At 37.0% G+C, this 18947-nt stretch overlaps 1 protein-coding gene across 1 annotated transcript in view; it reads left to right on the top strand.

The window, feature by feature from the left end:
- Positions 1-1475: 1475 nt before the first annotated feature.
- The window catches only part of ABI3BP (ABI family member 3 binding protein), a 169444-nt gene continuing 151972 nt past the window's right edge, over positions 1476-18947 (top strand). Inside the window, 1 exon segment of the mRNA XM_075168065.1 lies at positions 1476-1669. Coding sequence (XP_075024166.1) covers positions 1591-1669 — 79 coding nt within the window. The 5' untranslated portion in view covers positions 1476-1590.

Here is an 18947-nt window from a genome sequence, read left to right as displayed (position 1 = left end):
TGTTTGGGGATTTTTGGGGGTGTGTCTATGATACTGACTTCCAACTCGCTATTCCCAGATTTGGGTTAGTGAATCAGAAAATGTCAGAATTAAGAGGATGTGATCAGGCTGGAAAACATTTCCAGTGTCAAACTGTTTTTGTTATAGCTGTGTGCTGTCCGTACTGGTTAGAAGAGCTTGAATTTGCTTGGTTTTGTCTGTAGGACCATTACTGTTAGCTTCTGTTTTGAAATTCTTCCTGAAGGATGGCATATGTGGGGTCTTTTAAATATAGTGCTAATCTGTTTTTTAAGAAATGCTCCTGTTTGCTTTAATATATTACTCTTTTATTTTAAACTACTTTGTTTCTACCCAGCTGAGGCACTAATGCTGTGATTTTTCTCTGCTTATAGAACACTGTATGAAAGTAGGACAATGTCAGGTCCAGGCAAGTGGGAATAGACCAAGCATACTGAAGAGCTTTACATATTGCAAGCAATGGATATGTTTGGTTTTAGTGGTGGTGGTTGTTGTTGTTTTTCTTTTTGGGGACTACTTTTGTTGGGTTTTTTTTTTTGGGGGGGGGTGTTCTTGTTTGGTTTTGTTGGTGGTTGTTTTTTTTTTTTTTAGGGAAAGAGAGATATCACTACTTATTGAATAGATTTAATCTCTTTTGGGATGTTTTCCAGGTACTGAGACTAAATTCTTCCTTATTCAGTGTAATATTTTTCTTCTGCTTCACCCTTTCCTTCCCACCTTCTCAACTGTGAGTAGGACCAAATTCTGTCTTAGTTGGCTCATTGTAAAGATTGAGTGAAACAGTTTTTAATGGAATAATGGAATTTCTTTTTCATTTGCAGTTATGTAACTGGTGACAAGATCTAGCCCTTGGAAGGGGATGCATTGCCTTTTTGCTTTCAGTGTGCATTGTGCCCATTGACTCACCAGACATGTATAAAAGGGGAAAATATAAAATATTTTTAATTGCCAAAATCAGATACAAGTGAATAAATGACACTTAGTTTTTTCAAACGCAGATCTTTTGCTGAATAAATATTTATCATACCTGTTTATAATGTCATGTCAAATGAAACTAGTGTTTATTTTGCTTGGATGAAAGCCACATCTAGCCCGAATTAAGCAAAATCTTGAGATTGCAAAAATACTGAGTTCAATATAGCAGACAGTTTTCTGAGTACTGTGAATGTTATTTTTGCATTTTAAGTCAAGTCCAGCTTTCTTGGATAAAACAGTGAAAATCTCTCTCAGATCAGTTTTCAGTTAATAGAAGTTTTGATATTCCTGGTTTTATTTGCATGAAATTTAAGTGATCAAATGGTAATCTCTTATCCTGAGAGGTGGAAAGACCTTGTAACAAAACCCAGAAGATTATTGTAGGGAGAGCTTGATTTTTTTTTTTTTTAAGGCTAATTCTCCTTTTCCAGTGGGAGTGAATGATGTCATCCTGTCTCCTCCCACTGTGTAAACTAAGCTTGTGTCAAAGTGTTGCTGCCTCTTGTCACAGAGAGAACAGTTCACTTAAATGCAGCTGCAGTACTTTTGTGTGATACCTGTCAGAATCATTCCCAGTGCGAGGTTGGGTTTGTGACCATGATGTCAAGATTGGTCTTTCTCCTTTTCTGTGGATATATTGCACTAAACCTGGGAAATGCTCAGAAATTGCCAAGAGGCAAGTAGCTATGACAACTTTCTGGGTTTTTGTTTGTTTTTCTGTTGTGGGGCTTTTTGTTTTTTAATGCTTGTGTTTTGCCATGGAAATTTGCTTTCAACATGTTAGGAATGATTAAAGATAATGGAAAAGATGAAAGAAGATCAGTCAACAGGGCAAGGTCCAGGTACAAGAGAGTAACTTTAAAGCTCTTGAATTAAACAAGCTCAAATGTTTTCATGGGATCTTGTGACTTTAGTGAGAGGTACCATGAAACAAAGTAACTGTATTTAATGATTTTATAATGATTTAGACAGCATTGTGCAGGTTTGTGGTTTAAGATCTTAAAGAAAACGTGACTTAGAAGCACCTTGTGTTGTTGGTAAAATATTTCAGTTCTGTCTTGAAAGAATTTTTATGCTTTCCCTTTATATCCATCCTTAATAATTGAATAGGAATTGACTTTGTAGGTCAGGCTGCATGCATTTTGAGGAAGAGAAATACGATTTATTAAAATTTCCACAAGAAGGAAAAAGCACCCAAACCTGTGAAAATTTGCTTAACTATTCCTTTCTCCTGGAGTCTGGAAGTACAGTAGATTTGCAAAGCTGTCAGGGATCTCTCCTCCTTGTTAATGTGACCCATATAACATTGGCATTTTACTAGTATTTTATTACTGCCGGAAGAACAGTCATAGCATAAAATGAAAAGAATATTTCTATATCTAGATCATAAAACACTTCGTAGTACCTTGGCATTAAAACAGCACTTTCACTACTGTTTCTGTGCTGCATGTATTGCTCTCACTTTGTAGAAGTGCTTGCCTGAGTCCACTGTGCTTTGTAATGCATTTTACATCTGCAGTTTCTTGCAACCAGTAACATTTAGAAAGGAAGCTGTGATTTACTTCCTTATGAGAACGTTTATTATGAAATCAGCACTTTAAGGGCTTCCTGGGAGATTGTTTCATAGATGGGGAACCTAAAAGTATTTTGGGGAGAAGAGGTGATTTTTCATCCCCTATCCCTCCACGCCTCCCCAAGAGACTTTTTTTTTTAAGATTTCTTTTTTTTTTTTTTTTTTTTAAATCCCCTGGTGATGTTCTTTTGGAAGTGGCTTTCTTTTAAGCTCATCTTCTGGAGCCAACGTGGAGTTTTCTCCATACTGCTAATAATGGGGCAATGTATAGTCTGTGAGTAACAGATAGATATGCAGTTGTTGTTCAAGTCAAACAGACTGTAAGACCTTAGTTTTATCAAAAAAGCAATCTATAAGTAAACTATTGTAGCAGTTTTCATAGGGAGGATTATGTTGAACAGAGAGGAACCTTTTATGTATTGCATACCTTGAGGGAAGGAACTTTTCTACTGCTTGTCTTTTTAAATGGTTTCACTGGACTTTCTGCTCACTACCATAGAATAGTGGCTGTAAATTTATGTTAACTGTGAAATTCAGACAAAGCTACTCATCCACTGCAGTCAGTGGGAGATTAACTCTGGTATGCATTTTTTCCTGTCCTAAACTAACATTGCAGAAGTGAAGTTCTGTTTGCCAAATGCATAAAGCTGCAGGTGGAAACTTCATTTCTTTTCAATAAAATAGCTTTTTAAAGATTCTCCCATTGCAGTGTTGGAACATCAATCTAATTCTTTTGTTTGCAGCTGCCTCTCAGGTTATTATTTACGTTAGACTGCACTGAAAAAACAAATGTATTGGTACCTAGCTGTTATCTGGAAATGTTCAAAGGATTGTCTTTTCCTACAACACTCTCTTGTTGGATAGGGAGTAGAGATTTTTTTCATAAGCAAAGAGCATATTTGGATCTTAGAGTACTTTTAAAATGAGGATATGTAGTGGTAGTATTCTATTAAGAGGGCTACTCTGCCCTGCTAAGCAAGCTTAAATTCCAGTGAATTCCTGTGCTCTTCAAGTCACAAACTATGTAACTGAGACTCCAGAGACACTCCTGCTCTATGGGGAACAAGGGAATCAATTTCATAACTTGAGGGAGGACAATCTAGCCAAACTTGCTCTCTGGTGGTGCGGGTACTCCTGTGAACAGGTTATCAGTGTAAATCTTGCTGTTCTTACTACCGCTTTGGAATTCTAGTGCTCAAGTCTTCTCTCCAAGAGGTGAAACACACTGATCCCTGGTCTCGTGGACTGGGATTTCCTTTCAGTGATACAAGGTGGAAAGAACATCTTGCCTCCTGCAGCTGCAAAGGAACAGAGCCAGTACACACCCTTTGGATGTCAGTGACTTCCAGAGCTATTTGAGAGATTGTAGGCAAATAGGCTGTTCAGGAGGCTGGAACACACGTGACTCCCTTTTCCCACATATTTTTGTGCTTTCACCTCCACAAGTGTGTGTTTGACTAGAATGACAAAGAAAATGTTATTACTGTTCTCAAGAGAGTGTTCTTTATTAACAGATTCTTTCTTTAATTACTTTGACTTCAAAATTTAAGGCACTGTTGGAGGAATAATTTGGAAAACGCTACCAACATGACTCAAAGAGTCAAAATCAGGGAAATATCAGTTAAAGTTTCCAGTGGAAACTTTATCTGCTTCTATGTATCCTGCATTAATAGTTTTGCCTGTATAGAAAATAGGCCTCTTCTTATATCTGGTCCTAGTGTAGTGCCCCTAAGCGTGGGTGAACACCATTTCTCTTGCAGTTCTTTTTCACATTTACTGTAGCAAATGACAAGTAATGAGGCAGTTATAAGCTGTGTCATAATTCAGACTCTTTCTACATTAAGATTTTACAGACATAACTAAAGGCAATGTAATTGGAAAGGGAAGGATGGTGAGTATTATGTTTTACTGTGGAGGCAATACCTTTTTTACAATTATGCTTGTGTTTCGTGAGTTTCTGTTTGAGGGATCAGCTACTAAGAAAATTCTGGAGTCAGTGCCTATGGAGTCAGTGTCTGTGAGTGGTCACAGAACAGCAGGGCAGGAGATGATGGTATGATTAGGGATGGTCATTTATCAAGTGTTTGAGCCACTGTCCCTTCGACTATGTCCACTTCTAAAGCTCTCTTTTTCATCAGAAAGAAGAGAGACTTGGACATTTTCCACTTATTTTTGTCTCTTCCTTTATGCCACTATGCCAGTGCCATCTAACATATAATTCTTCAGTTCAACATTGTTGTACTCGAAATATTTTAATGATGGGTGGAAACAGTTGCAATGCATAGGTGTCAGAGTTATAACTTGTCATACTTTCTCTAATTTTTATGTTTCTGCGTAACAGAAACGTTCCATCCTTGAAGAATGCAGCATTGTCTCTCTAGACAGGAATTGAGTACAGGCAAAAAGTCTTGTCTTTAGAGAAGGAGTTGGTAAGTAGAGCATCCTGAATCTGAGAGGGAGATGAAAAAACAAAGCCACAGAACCAAGAATAAACAAGTTACAGGACATAATCCACAAGATGGTACTGCCTTGTAAACCGTGTTTCACTGGCATCTTTCCAGCTGGACCTGATATAAATGTTGTTGAAGGCCACAGTTGTGGAACAAGTTCTTAGTGTTTGGTAAAACAGCATTTCATGTTTTTAATTTTGCCACTTGACTTTCCAGTTGCAACACAGACGTGCATAGAAATGCACTTTTTCACTATAATTTGTTTCTGATAGCTTTTGTGTATCTTCATGTTCTGTTTTTCTTTGTTAGAGCTAAAAAGAATTTGGAGTTGATCCCTTCTTATAAACTTAGTTTTATGAAGCTTTTAAAAAGAAGAGTCTGAATGTTTTTCTGTTTTGTTTTAGTTTTTTTTTTCCCCATGTTTCTGACCTCTGTGGTTTTCCTACTATTTGAATTAGTCATTAGGTAGATTGGAATTCAGGCCCATCCTTGTTCTACTTTCCAGGATTAGGCCTGTCCTGTTCTGCTTTCCAGGAAGGCCTCAGGAAACCTTAATTCACCTTCCTCCTGGTTGCTGCCTTCTTAAGGAAAAAGAGTACAGACTTGACATTCCTTATGGGACCATGTGAAAAAGCCTGATTTACAGACTCATGTAGGGAAAAACAAATCTAAAACTTTCTTGTTTCTACAGTTGTCAACTGTGGGGATAAGTGGGAAATATAATAGTTTTACTCTAAGTTTTTATTATTTGTTTGTTTGGTAAGTATACAGGACTGTTGGAAAATACTGTAGATCACTACTAGCTAAGATTTGTATTTATGGTAATTATAACTGACATCCCTTTGAGAGTGAACGCTGTATTTACAGTATACTTCCAAACTGACCGTTGACATTTGTGAAAGGAATGGGCTAATTTTATTCATAGCTAAATTTACTGGCTATGCTATGTTATGTAATACTTCTTCCTAACCAGAGGTTAAACTCAGCATGTGTTTTCACTTAGTGGTGTCAAGCAGTTAAAACAATGTTGAGTTATTTCAATGTATTACAGTCACTGTAATGCAAGAGCCAAACCTTAATCTTTAAACTTTTGTGCTGCCCTCCGTCCCCCAACAGCACCCCTTTGGTAGCTGTAGGATAGTAGGGCAGAAATTGTAAGACAGGGAAAAGTCTCCTGAAAGCTGGTTTTTATTTGAACATATAATGAAGCTGGCATATCAAAATATCACAAAAGGAGTGAAATGACATGTGGTTTATATGTTACTTTCTCCATGGTTTACAAAACATCTTTCTGGGAACTATTTTTCAAGATACACAATGCATTAACCTTTTAAAAAACATATTCTAATGAAGGAGGGCCAGTTTGGACTAAACTATTGAACTACTTTTTTTTTTTAGTGTCTGGAAAGAGAACTGTAAAATTAATTTGATTTGTGAGAAATACTTCTCTTATGTTTAATGGCATGTAAATGACAATAAAGTCCTATGAGAAATGTCAAAGGAATCCTTCATCTGGTATAATTGAGTGGCTAGGGTTTTCAGTTAGTAGATATGTCATGGCTAATTTGGCTCGTTCTTTGCTGAAAATGAAAACAACCCCTAAGAATGTTGCCATTATAGCAGCTCATTTAATCAAAGTTATCTTATCATGCAGACAGTTGTGTCCTAGGATTGCACAAAAACATATCAAAACCTGGTATTGAGTGTCAGGCTTCTGAGTTCAAAGATAATCTGTAATACCAGAACTCCATTTTTATACTGGCACAGGCAGTGGTGTGACAGTGTGATGATACATCGGGGTGGATTCTGCCAGGATTAAATTCCATAGCATATGAACGCTTCTAAAATGATCTCACTGCTGGGTCCTCTTCATTTTAATTTTCATGTCCCTGAGTATCTCTTTCTGAACATTATTTTTCAGTCCTCCTCCATATAATCTTTTGTATCTAGCCATTCCAGCAGGACAAGCTACGTAACTCATTTGAGGGGAGAGCTATAGGCTCAATCCTGCTGCTGCCCTTTGGCCAGACCTACCGTATATGGATAGTATAGTCTGTATATCTATTGACTGGTGGTACTGTGAATGGCCAATGGGACTGAGGCTTCTTTGGAGTGTTTGGACTTACCAGGTGTATACTACACATTACATGTGCAAACAGAAAGCTCTGTCTGCTCCAGGGGGAAAAAATGGCTAGCAGTGACCTGCCATAGTCAGAACTGTTCATACAGCTCCTAGTGGATTTCTTTTCCTTGGGGAAATTCAAGTGCAGACTTGAAATTGTTGGTAAGCAGGATAAATTTGTTGCTCTGGAGTGTTCTTGACTACTGCCTTTTGCAGGAGATGGTCGAAGACTTACTGGCATGGATTGTGCAGCAATGTCATGTTAAATCTTGGTGTGAAGAGAGGCAGGTATCAGTCTTCTGGAAAGGCAGTGGCCTAAAATAGGTGCCATTAGCAAAACAGCCCAGTCTGTAGTTTGCTCCCAAGTGGAAAAGGGCAGCTGGAAGCAGGCCAGATGCCACCCAAGCTTGCATTAATTCAGATGCCTTTAGTTAGAAACTGGGTTTTCTACAATACAACTGGGTTTTCTACAATACAGGCCAACATGTACACAAGTACAAGTTTGCTTTATGAAATATATATTTGTCTTATTTTGCTGTGAGGATAGTGTTCGTGAAAATGACTACTGGCAGCATCATGAATCAAACCTTTGTGTGGGCAAGACCTGGGCCAACTTTCCCAGCACAGCTGTCCCTCAAAACATACCAATCATATGCCATTATACTCTGGCTAAATCAACCCTAGGCCTCCCCACTTGAGCAAACCAGTGTGTGTCATGTCAAGGTGAAGAAAAACACAGGTCAAGTTTTGAACCACCCAGTGAATTTCTACTGTTGATGAAGTTGTAATTATAATTATGGTCACCAGAATTAGATGTTTTTGCACTCATTACTTAACCAAAGTGATGTCATCAGAATGTGCAGATATCCAGGTGAGGTTAGGTAAGGACGGTCACATTAAGAATATCAACCTAGAGTCTTCACCACTTCAGAGTTGCTGAATAAAATGCTGGTAAAGAGTTGAGGCACTAGCTACTGGAGATACTAGATCTAAAGGCAGGGAGGTAGGGAATTCTTTTTTATTAGGAGAAAGCTAATCTTCTCCCAGTCTGGAGGGGAGCATTTGCTGTACTTGTTCAGAGGTTGGTAAAGAAAATCTAACCTCTATTTTGTAAAATAGTTTAGAGTTGTTGCTGAAATCCATAACTCTGTAACGATTTAATATTATTTAGAGTGTTTTCTGGAAGAAAAATAAATGAGGCAAGTGAATCCACAATTTTTTCTTAGGCTAATTGTAGCCATGGTTTTTACGCAAATCCTGTTTACCTTAAACAAATGTGTCAAGGCAGCAGGGCTCCATGTGAATAAATCCACTTCAATAAAACCCGAAATAATGAAGTACTTAAACCTCTGTGTGTGATTTGATTTTTATTTATTTTTTGTGTGTGTGTGCGGTGTGCTAACACTAGGGTGTTACTGTCCGTACTTAATAAGGGCTTGTAATCCAGCACTGTCATTCAAGCCGGAGAGTCAATGGCAAAATGGATTCTCAAAGTGTGAGGGAATTTCTTTTGTAGGGTTATTTCTGCATTTTTGTGTAGTTCTAAGTTTTTGCATTATTCTTGAAATCTGCTTAGGAAAAGCGTGATTCAATAAAGCAGTAAGAGATTGTAATATTCTTTCTTATCACCAACTGTGGCATTAGTTATGAATCTATAAATGGTCACAGAGTGCTTGATACGAGTTTACATAATTAATACTTTGGGAACCTGGCCAATTTTAGATGACTGGCAGTGTATGAAGGATAACAATATTTTTGAACTTGCATAGGGAAAAATCTTTTCTCCTTTTGTCAGCTGCTTGCCTCTGCTTTATATTAATTATTTACTTTAATTTTTCTTTCTGTGATGTAAAAGTCTGGAATCATTTTAGAACACATAAAATTGTGGTTGGTTCAAAAATACAAATATGTAAACTTGAAATGTCCCAGAAGGTTTTTTCTGACTTTGAAGTGAAAACATTTTCTGGCAGTTTTGATTCCCTCATTACCACAGTTCAAGCCTATACATGAATAAGAAAAATGCAGAAAAAAGCCAGAAAAAGCTAAGACTTCAGACCTTATCACTTATCACTTTTCTTTTTTAAATCTCCGTGTGTCTGTACAATATGCACAAGCATATGCTGGAAAAAAAGGAATGGGTGCGATAGTCTGAAAGTTGATAAGAAATTGAACTTTGGGATACAAATAATAGGAAAAAAACTCTATTGTCTGACCTGGAAATTTTGGCAGAGTTCCATTATCTCTGGCTCACACAAACACTGAAGTGGTTGGATTAAATGGCAGGGCACAGTTTGTATTTATAGCACAGTGTACGCTGAAGCATAGCTTGTTACACAGTTAGGGAAATGGCTGCGATCAGGTTTAAGAACTGTGAATTCTCTTAGTTTGATGAGGAGCTGTCTCAGGTAAAAGTTAGGGAGTTGCACATTCAGCTCAAATCAATAGGTCTCCTTTCTTTGTCATAAAGCTTATTATCAGCTATTTACTCTTGTGAACACGACTATGAAGTTGCTCCACATTGGTAGCCCATTATTTGCTTCCTTGCTGCTGAGAACTAGGTTTTAGCTATACTATGACAAGCATAAATACTGCATCTCTTCAGCATTTTTCCTGCTTTTTGTTTTAATTATGAGGAAGGAAAAATCTGGCAATTCTAATAAAAATATCTCCCTGCTCGCATCGATTATTCAGTGCTCCTTAGTAGGTGATAAATCTGCTATGACTCAATTGGTGGTGGTGTAGTAGTTAATTTATGTTGTCTGTTTATCAAGTCTATGTATAAGCATCATAAATAAGGTATTGTGTTTTTTTTAAAGGATTAAAACACTAATTATGTGAACTAGACTAAACTTGCACGCAAGTAAGCAAGTCATGAGCATGATTTCAAACAGGCTTTCTAGCACACAGAGGCATGTCTGTGCACACACAAACAAAATTGTTATGGGATCTAGTTAATTTTTGGTACACGCTTTGTGTCAAAAATTATTTGTTTTAATCTTCCAAGCTTTTATCAATCTCCCTGTTGTAGTAACATGGTCAAATAGCAGTTGATAAAAGCATTAGTATGCGCAATAATGAATTCTTAGAAAGCAAAGTTTCTCAATAATGTAACAGATGTTTATTGTGTTCCCTTTCCACTCGGAAATACTTCCAGAAATTAGAAATGGACATCATATGTTACTAGGATATTTATTTGAAGGGAATGTAAGGTTGTTCATAGGTTGTTCATTGTATTAAGGCTGAAGAAAAAGTACAAATACTTCACCACACAAAGGAAATGGATACTCTTATTTATGCCCTATTTCAGTGTAGAAATCTCAGGCATGGTGAATTTTTTTTTTCCATGACCTGGCTTTTCTAGACTTTTTTTTTCCTAGTAATTTGCTTTTGTAGTGTTAAAACATTTGTCAGTTGTCAAACAAAACTGGCACAGGAAAGACCATCTCATTTTAAAACTCTGTGAAGTCATGAAGCACTATTTATGTACTTAATATACACTTAAGTCAGAGAACATTCCTTAGGAATTAATGTAATCTACTGCACACTGGCTTACATGATCAGTGATGAGAGAGACATAACTTTCTACATATCATAAATTCTCCACGAACAATTAGGTACATGCCTGAGTGAAGTACAAGTAAAAATGCAAAGTCAGTCATACACAGATTGCATAGTTGATGGGTCTGTGCGTAGGTATACATGCCCCTAACCTGCCCCAAAATTAGCAAAAGCCTTCCTTTTTTGTAGCTGATAGTGTTTTCTTTATTGGCATTTTTCTTTTTCTTTCAATAAAACATTGGATGGAGAATGGGGGAAAAAAAAAAGTAAATATGGACATAGAAAGATGGGTTAGAAATCGAGATTATTCCCTGCTGCTTTCTTTTGTCTCTGTAGATAAAAGGAAGTGTGGTGAAAATGGAGCAGGTGATGTAATGGATATAGAATTTGGAAATATAGTCAGAGGACATAAACCCTATATTGTCTGCCATATCCTGGGTAGGAAGGGAAATAGGTGGGACACAGATGAAACACTTTGTTAGTAGCAAAAATAAGTATTTGTGACTTATCTTAGTACTCCCTTAATCATACACATAGCTTTTATTTTACATGTTTTATACTTACTCTAAATATTTGTTTTCCTTTTTTTTTCCCCTAATCCATTAATTTAGAACAATTTACTTCATATTTTTGTTTTGTTAAGATGAGTTAACAATGCCTCTGCTTCACAAGGTGTTCATAATGCTGAAAAAAAAAAGAATTTCTGCCAAATTTTGGAATTCGATATTACTTCCTAAAATCATCAAGTATTTCTCTTATTAGTGGTTTCTATCTTCACACTCTTTAATTAAAGACTTACTGGAAGTCTGCTGCTTCTTTCTTTAGACATTTGCTTGAACTGTAGAAGCTTTCCTTTGATCTCTGCAAACTCAGAGTGTGGAACAATATAGAAGAATATAAAAAGGGTCACCTGTGATTTTTCTGTTACTTTTTTTTTAGTAAGAAGCCAGGTCATCAGTCTTGAGATCCATCTCATCTAATAGTGCAAGATGAGATACATTTTCCAGCTGGAAAAACTATATGCAATTGGAATCAACCCTTATAGGACTCGGCTGTGTCCAGCTAGTGTCATAGACATGTGTGAGAATGTTCAGTTTGAAGACCAAGAACATAAGTGAAACCACTCTATTTTGACTGCTCTGTTGGAAACACTGAGCAATTTTTTTTTTTTTTTTTTGGTTTGGTTTGCGTCTATCGCTTTCTAAACTGAAAGGGAATAACTGGTTAAAAGCTTTGCTGATAGATTTGAATGCATTGACAAGACCAAATTGCAGTTCTCAAAGCATAACAGCATTTCATATTTGATTACTGGTTTTATTAACTGATGAAGTTTGCTTATTCTTTCTGAGTTTAGCACGTGATATACAACACCACCTAAAAATTCTTATGTATGCTTCAGATATTTAATTGCTTTATCAGCTGTCTGCCTCTGAAAAGTGGGAACTTATTCCAAAGTTAAAACACAGAATATTGCAAGCACCATTGCCAAGTGCACATCCAAAGCTATTAATCCTTGCACTATTTGAAGACCTGTGTGTCTTGGATGTTAGAAGAAGATTTTGAGCACAGAACTCAGGTACTTTGTGTGATCATGTGGTGGTTGCAATGTTGGAAGTGAAAAGCTATCGTGACTTCAGAGAAGGGATGATCCCATTCGATTTTCATCTTTTGATGCATATTATTTTAGAGAGGCCTCCTTCAACTATACACAGCATAATGGAGGATTTATAAATAGAAATAAAATCCCATTAGACAGTAGTAAGGTACTAAGTACATTCTTACAAGCTTGCATACATTTAAGAATTGTTAAATGTCTTGTGCTGTCATGGGCACGGTCCCTACATATGAAATCTCAATGTGACAGGCATATTGTACTTTTCTGTTTCTAGATATTTCTGCTAGAAATAGATTATTACATTACCTTGTGATGAAATACTTGTTTCTGTTCAAGGATATCTTATTTTAGATACCTTTTATTTGATCTTTTTAGAACCTGTGAACTAAACCACAGACTGGACTGTCGTTCTCATGAGATGGGCATGGGTGTGTTTACTTAAATATTAAATTTTGACAGAGGAACAAACCATTCAAACTCACTGATGCATCAGGAGTGCAGCAGTGTCTGTCTCACTAATTGCACTGCCATTCTGTAAAGATGATTTAGGCAGGTAGCTTGGTGGGTACCTATTCCTGAATGGGTGTCTAAATCTAGTTTGTCTCCCTTCAATCTGAAAGCAGATTATTACGGTACAGCTCATCTTCTTTTATTTGCCCAACCCAAGTTCTTTCCCAAGTGTACACAAATCACAAAACATTCTCCCTCCCTGAAATGAGTTTAGGAATTACTGTGGATATTGCTCAAGAACCAGAAAGACTGTCACTGGGGACTTTGGACTTTTAATCACTGGCTGCTATTCTTTGAGCCCAGTTTTCTATCTACCTTGTAATCTACCCATCCAGTTTGCATTTCTCCAGTTGGCTAGAAGGATACCTGTGAGATCATGTCAAAGTCGAAGTAAATGACATTTACCACTTTCCCCTTGCACGCAAAGCCAGTAATAGCATTACAGAAGGCAGCAGGGTTGGTCAGACACAGTCTGGCCTTGGTAAATTTGTGCTGGCTGTTCCGACTCACCCTCTAGTCATCATGTGCATAGATGCGACCATCTGTTCCTGGTGACCGAGGTTAGGCTGAACAGCTTGCAGTTTCCTGGATGCTCTTTCTTGCCCTTACTCAAGCAATTGCACCGAGATATTTTTCTGTTCTCACATGACAAATTAATCTTGCCTCTCCCTGGCAGTTCTCTTATGCTTATCTATATACTGAAGAGATTATGCTTTATTGGATTTTCAATATCTACATGTTAGAGATAGGAAGTAGGATATTGGAATTCAAGCATAGCACTGAGCAGGGCAACCCTTCTTGAGGCTTTATGGTACATACTTAGAGGTGCAGGAGAAAAAATGGTAGCCTTCAAGTGGAAAAATATTCATTTCTACAGAGAAACACAGGGCTGAAATGGACTTCCCGAAATCATTTTGACCCCCTTGTGCTTATTCCTGAGGCAGTTTGTTCCAGAGCTTCACTGCCTTTATCAGTTTTTCAGCTATCTTCCTTGCTACAGTTTATGTCACTTCTGCTCTTCACAGGTATGGAGCAGAACTTACTCATACTGCTTTCCCCTCAGGGCTTTGTTTGTTTGTTTGTTTTATGTATTTGTTTTATATCATGTCTATCTATGTACTTTTCCTCTAAGCTGGATGACTCCTATTTATTCAGGCTTTTTTCCTGGGTAACATACTCTGTACCTCTAGTCATTGACTTTGCTTTTTTTCCTGGATTTTATCAAGTTGGTCTACTTTATAGTGCTCTATGCACTGGCTTATTAGTGATAAGAGATCTTTTTAGAAGTAAGGACTAGTGCATAAAAGGACTAGTGCCTTTTGAAGGGGTGCCAACTCTTCAGATTTACAATTGAAAAGGCAACAATCTTGAAACATACCTAGATATGTTGGTGATTCTGAGACTCATAGATTAGTTTACAACTTAAGACTTGGAAGCACATGCTGGTTTCAAATTTACTCTGTTAGTATAGCTTGCAAACCCTGCTAGCTGTCTAAATACCGCTATCTTTAAGCAGTTTTGTCCTTAAAAAATAACTGTGTGCTGAAACAGAGAAGGAGGTAAACCAAAATTAGCTATGAAAACATCTAAGCCAATGTTACAGAATACTGAGCTAAAGACTTGCTCTTTCAACTACTTGGAGTATGGCAAGTAAGATAAAATCCTCCTTCTGTGATAAGTATTAGTATATGACTACCTATTTTGTTCTACAGATATAGAAAAACATGCAAATATCAATTTAATACTGCTTGGTGTTTTTTTAACATTGCTACAAAGCTTCCTTATTCTTACACAGTATAATGATACTTTCTTACCATCAGTTACTTCATATTCTTCTTTTAAATTTGACTCCTATTCTCCTAAAGTATTTCAAAAGATCCCCAGATGAATAGTCACGCAGCAAATCAATCCAAAAGGTATGTACTGAAAAAAACAAAATTATGTATTCTGATGTAATACATAGTGATCGCATCTAAGGAACAGACTTCAAAATGACTGCTACAATGTGAGAACCTCACTGCAATCTGGGTACACATCAATCCATGTAGCAGATCATATGTGCATTCGGTAATGAATGATAACATCGTGCATTGTAAAGTATAGTATCTTCACTCTTCTCTCAGAAGCAAATGCAGTTGTAGTTCCAGATACTGTTTTTCATTATGCCTTTGATTTTTGATTCTTTAAAAATGCATTGATATTTGTAGATGAGAAGTGGATTAAGGGAGTGGTGATGCTAAACACTGCCTGCCGTTGAATAGGTAATGGCAGTGGTAATGCTAAGCACTGCCTGCCAATGAACATGTTCTTAAGAAACTTGTTGCATTAAGGTCTACAGTCTTTAATACCAATAACTTCAATCTATTTATAATTTGTGGGCAGAGCGAGACCAACAGCATCTGAATTCCTCAACTCCTTAAGTTCTTAAGGAGCTGTTGATAAAGAAAGTCTATGTTTTTATTCAGCTGATCAGCTCTAAAATATGACTACCTTCTGTGGCCATGTCCGAAGACCACATTTCTCTTTTGGTGTTTGCATAAGCTGGTGCTCTTTGAAGGCTTAAAAGGGACTTAGACCTAGAAAACTTGGGAGACTTTTGGTCCCCACAGTCTTCTACATGCCTTTATTGAATATTTTTATGCAGAATCTGTCGGGTTCTTTGGCCAAGATACAGTTTTCTTCGTAGCGCAGTCTGGGTGGAGTTGCCTTGGACCTATTTCCTAGGAGAAAGAGCCAGGATAGGAAAGACCATCTCTTCTGGGCAAGATGCAGTCACTGTCTCATCAGCTCTGTCCAGGTGGAGTTGCATCAGCCCAGAAAAAGACATGCCAGGCCAGTCTGGAAAAAACAACAACAAACAAACAGTTCTGAGGGAAAGCCATGGGAACAATGCCCTGGAGATCATAATTACATCAGATCCAAATCAAGCTTTATCCTAGTGCAAATAAGTGATCCATAAACTAAATTGAAATAAGGGTTTGAGGTTGTTTTATTAACAAGAAGTTTTTTCATGGACAAATAATGTCCTTTTAAGTTTTGTGGTTTGTGTGCTGTTGATTTGAAAAGTAATATCTATCAAAAATGGTTCAACCTGAAAGAGTTTTAGGGGGCATTATGCATTGAAAATAATAGATAGGCTTTGTATATTGCTTTATGTAGATACGTAGAAGCTGGAATTGCTGATAACTACATCTTTACCTCTGCATTGTCCTTCCTGGTCCTAAAGTAATAGCGAGCTACAGCTTATTAACTCAGTTCTGAACTGTAGTGACCACTAGAGAGGAATTGGCAAAGGAAGTTTTAAAAACGGTATAGTTTTGTAATATAAATGCTCTAACAAGATACTTCTCTGAGAAGTATCTATTTAGTTTATCTATCTCCATTAAAAGCAGAGAGCATATTTCAGATTAGCATCAGTAAAACTAAATATGCATTGCAACTAAAGGAAGAGGTCTCAGTAATCCTGAAAGACTGCTGTGAGAAAGGGCTCTGAGAAAGGGCATTGGAAGGGATAGGGCTGTCCCTGGGCCCTCACAGTACACCTCTTCCTGTGGAGGTCTTAGCGAGTTACTATCTTCAGCTGAACACCGGTATTGAGGGTTTTTCCTACTGGATGTCTCAGATATTTGTACTCCTTTTGTGGTGAATTTCTATTATAAATGAAATTTCCAAAATCGCCCCATGATATGAGAGAAATACGGAGGGGAATTATAATTTATGCTATTTTATTTGCTGTGCACAGTCTGTTAAGAATGTTGATATGTCTAAAAAAAGTTGCCATCTTTCAAATAAAAGTATTTTAAAGGCATAGACAAGAAGGAATTTATTTAAAAATCTCTTGAAAACATCTTTATTCTGAGTTAGGCAAGTAGTGAAGTTGGAATTCCAACAGATTATTCTTGTAGCACAAGACAACTGATGGCAGAATATCCACCTGACAACTCCAGGTCATTAAATGCAATTTCTGAAAACAAGTAAATGGACCAAGTGTTTGTGTTGTAGTTGTACTGGCTGAAAAGATTTCTTTTGGCATCAAGAGAAGCTAGAAAATACAGTATGGAGGGTTACATGAAAATAAGATTTTTTTTTTTTTTTCCTTCTTCCTTGAAGTTAGCTTGGTACAGCTTTTTCTAGTTTATTTCCCAGAGAGACTTAATTGGAATTCTCTATGTCCTGTTGGCTGACATAAGGTGGCTTCCTCTTTAAAAAATAGATGCACCTCAGAGGCATCCAACTCTCTTACTTGACATCAGAAGTTAGATGGAACTTAGGTTGTCTGGATCTTTATTTGGTGATGTCTTTTTATCTCTTTTAAATTACTGCAAGTCATAGGACAGGTTGTGCTTACCATGCTCTCACATCTACTCTCTCAGTTACAGTGGGAGTCAAAAAGAGGTGTTAACTTCAAACTTAATAAGGTTGAATCAATTACTAATTGCTGGTTATTGATAAAGTAATAAGCCTTGATAATAAGCCTTAAAATAGCAAGCTTTATTCATCCTATCTATCAAGTGCCATAGTCAAAATAAGAAAAATCTACCATTTCTGTATTAAACAGTGTCATTGTAAGTGAAAAAAGTAGCATTTCAAAATTAAATGTTTGCTTCTGCTCCTCAGTTGCTTCTTTGAACTAACAGAATGGCTTTGAAATGAAAAGAATTGGTAGCCTGGGGGCAGAGAAACTCAGGTTAAGGAGAGTGTTAGGACTGGAACAGGAATTGCACTGCTGAAACTTCTTTCATTGCTCATCCCTAAAAATGTGCCGGTGGATCTCAGTGTAATAAATGTTGGTCCGTAGGTAAGAATAACATTGCTTTTTCTTCATCTTTTTTGGAAGCTGCCTGAGCAAAGAGATCCTGTGAGTGTAAGTTGAAAGCTTATGATTTAGGCTATTTTTGTAGATAGATGTGCATGTATGTGTTTTGCAAAGTTAACTGCTGCATGTTGACAGCCTATTTTTCTGAAGTAATGTTAGACTTGTGTACAGACTGTAGGCATACTAATATTTTGAAAAAAAAATTTAATTGGGGAACTTTAGTTGCAAATGACAAAACTATGTGCAATGCTTTTAGCTTACCCTCTCTTAATAAGGTGTTCTTTATTGCCCTTTTTAAGGGTATGATCTATATGGCACCTATTTTCATCATTCAGAGTACTTATTAATGTGGATTTTGTAGCTAGGAACATTGGTGTTTTATGTAATCTGTGATGAGAAAGATGCTCCAACATTGTCCCCAGCTACCTGAGCAGAGGATACAAAGAGGACAGACAGATTTTCTGCAGAAGTGCACAGCAATATTACAAGAGGCAGTAGGCACAAGTTGGAACATGGGAAATTCCAGTTAGATATTAGAACTTTTTTTTTTTTTTTAAACCACAAGGATGATAAATACTGGAACAGGTTACCTAGAGGTGTTTTGGAATCTATGTCCTTAGAGGTGTTCAAGACTCAGCTGGACCTGATCTGCAGGGGATTGGACTAGATGACTTACAGAAGTCCCTTCCACCCTAAATTATTCCATGATTCTATTGTTGTGGCTGTCTTAGAAGTGTGTCTTGTTTATTCTACTGCATAGAAACAGAACTATTTTTAAATGTGTCCCTTTTTAAGCTATATTTGATTTTGAGTCAAACAACCAATATTTCTCCATGTTTCGGAGCCAAAGTAAATACAAAAATATAAAATAGCAAAAATAAAAGTTGCACAGTGTTAGATTATCATTGAAACCTTGGCTGGTAGTACTATGGCACCAGATTTGGAAAATGAAAGCACTGCTATGAACGATTTGAATGTTATAGCTGAGGTGGTGCTCAGAAATACGTGGTGCTAATATATTTTCTTAAGGCACGCTTCATTTGTCTAGCACTCTGGGAGGCAGTGCTAGGTCTTGCCTTCATGCCCTCTAAAATCTTTGAAATGGTGAAAAACAAACAGTTTCAATGTAAGGCAAAAGGAATTCTGATGACGAAGACAAATTTGCTGTAATACAGTACAGCTGTAGTCACCCTCTAGTTTTGTAGGGCAGAGTTCAAGGCTTTTCACTCTATGGATAAAAACAAAAAATAGGACTGTATTTTATCACGAGACTGTACACACTTAAAGTACACCAGTAAAATCACAGAATA

Source organism: Calonectris borealis, chromosome 1 (genome assembly GCF_964195595.1).
Source record: "Calonectris borealis chromosome 1, bCalBor7.hap1.2, whole genome shotgun sequence".
Taxonomy (NCBI): Eukaryota; Metazoa; Chordata; class Aves; order Procellariiformes; family Procellariidae; genus Calonectris; species Calonectris borealis.
The sequence above is the reverse complement of the archived record's forward strand: the minus strand, read 5'-3'. Positions and strand labels throughout refer to the sequence as shown.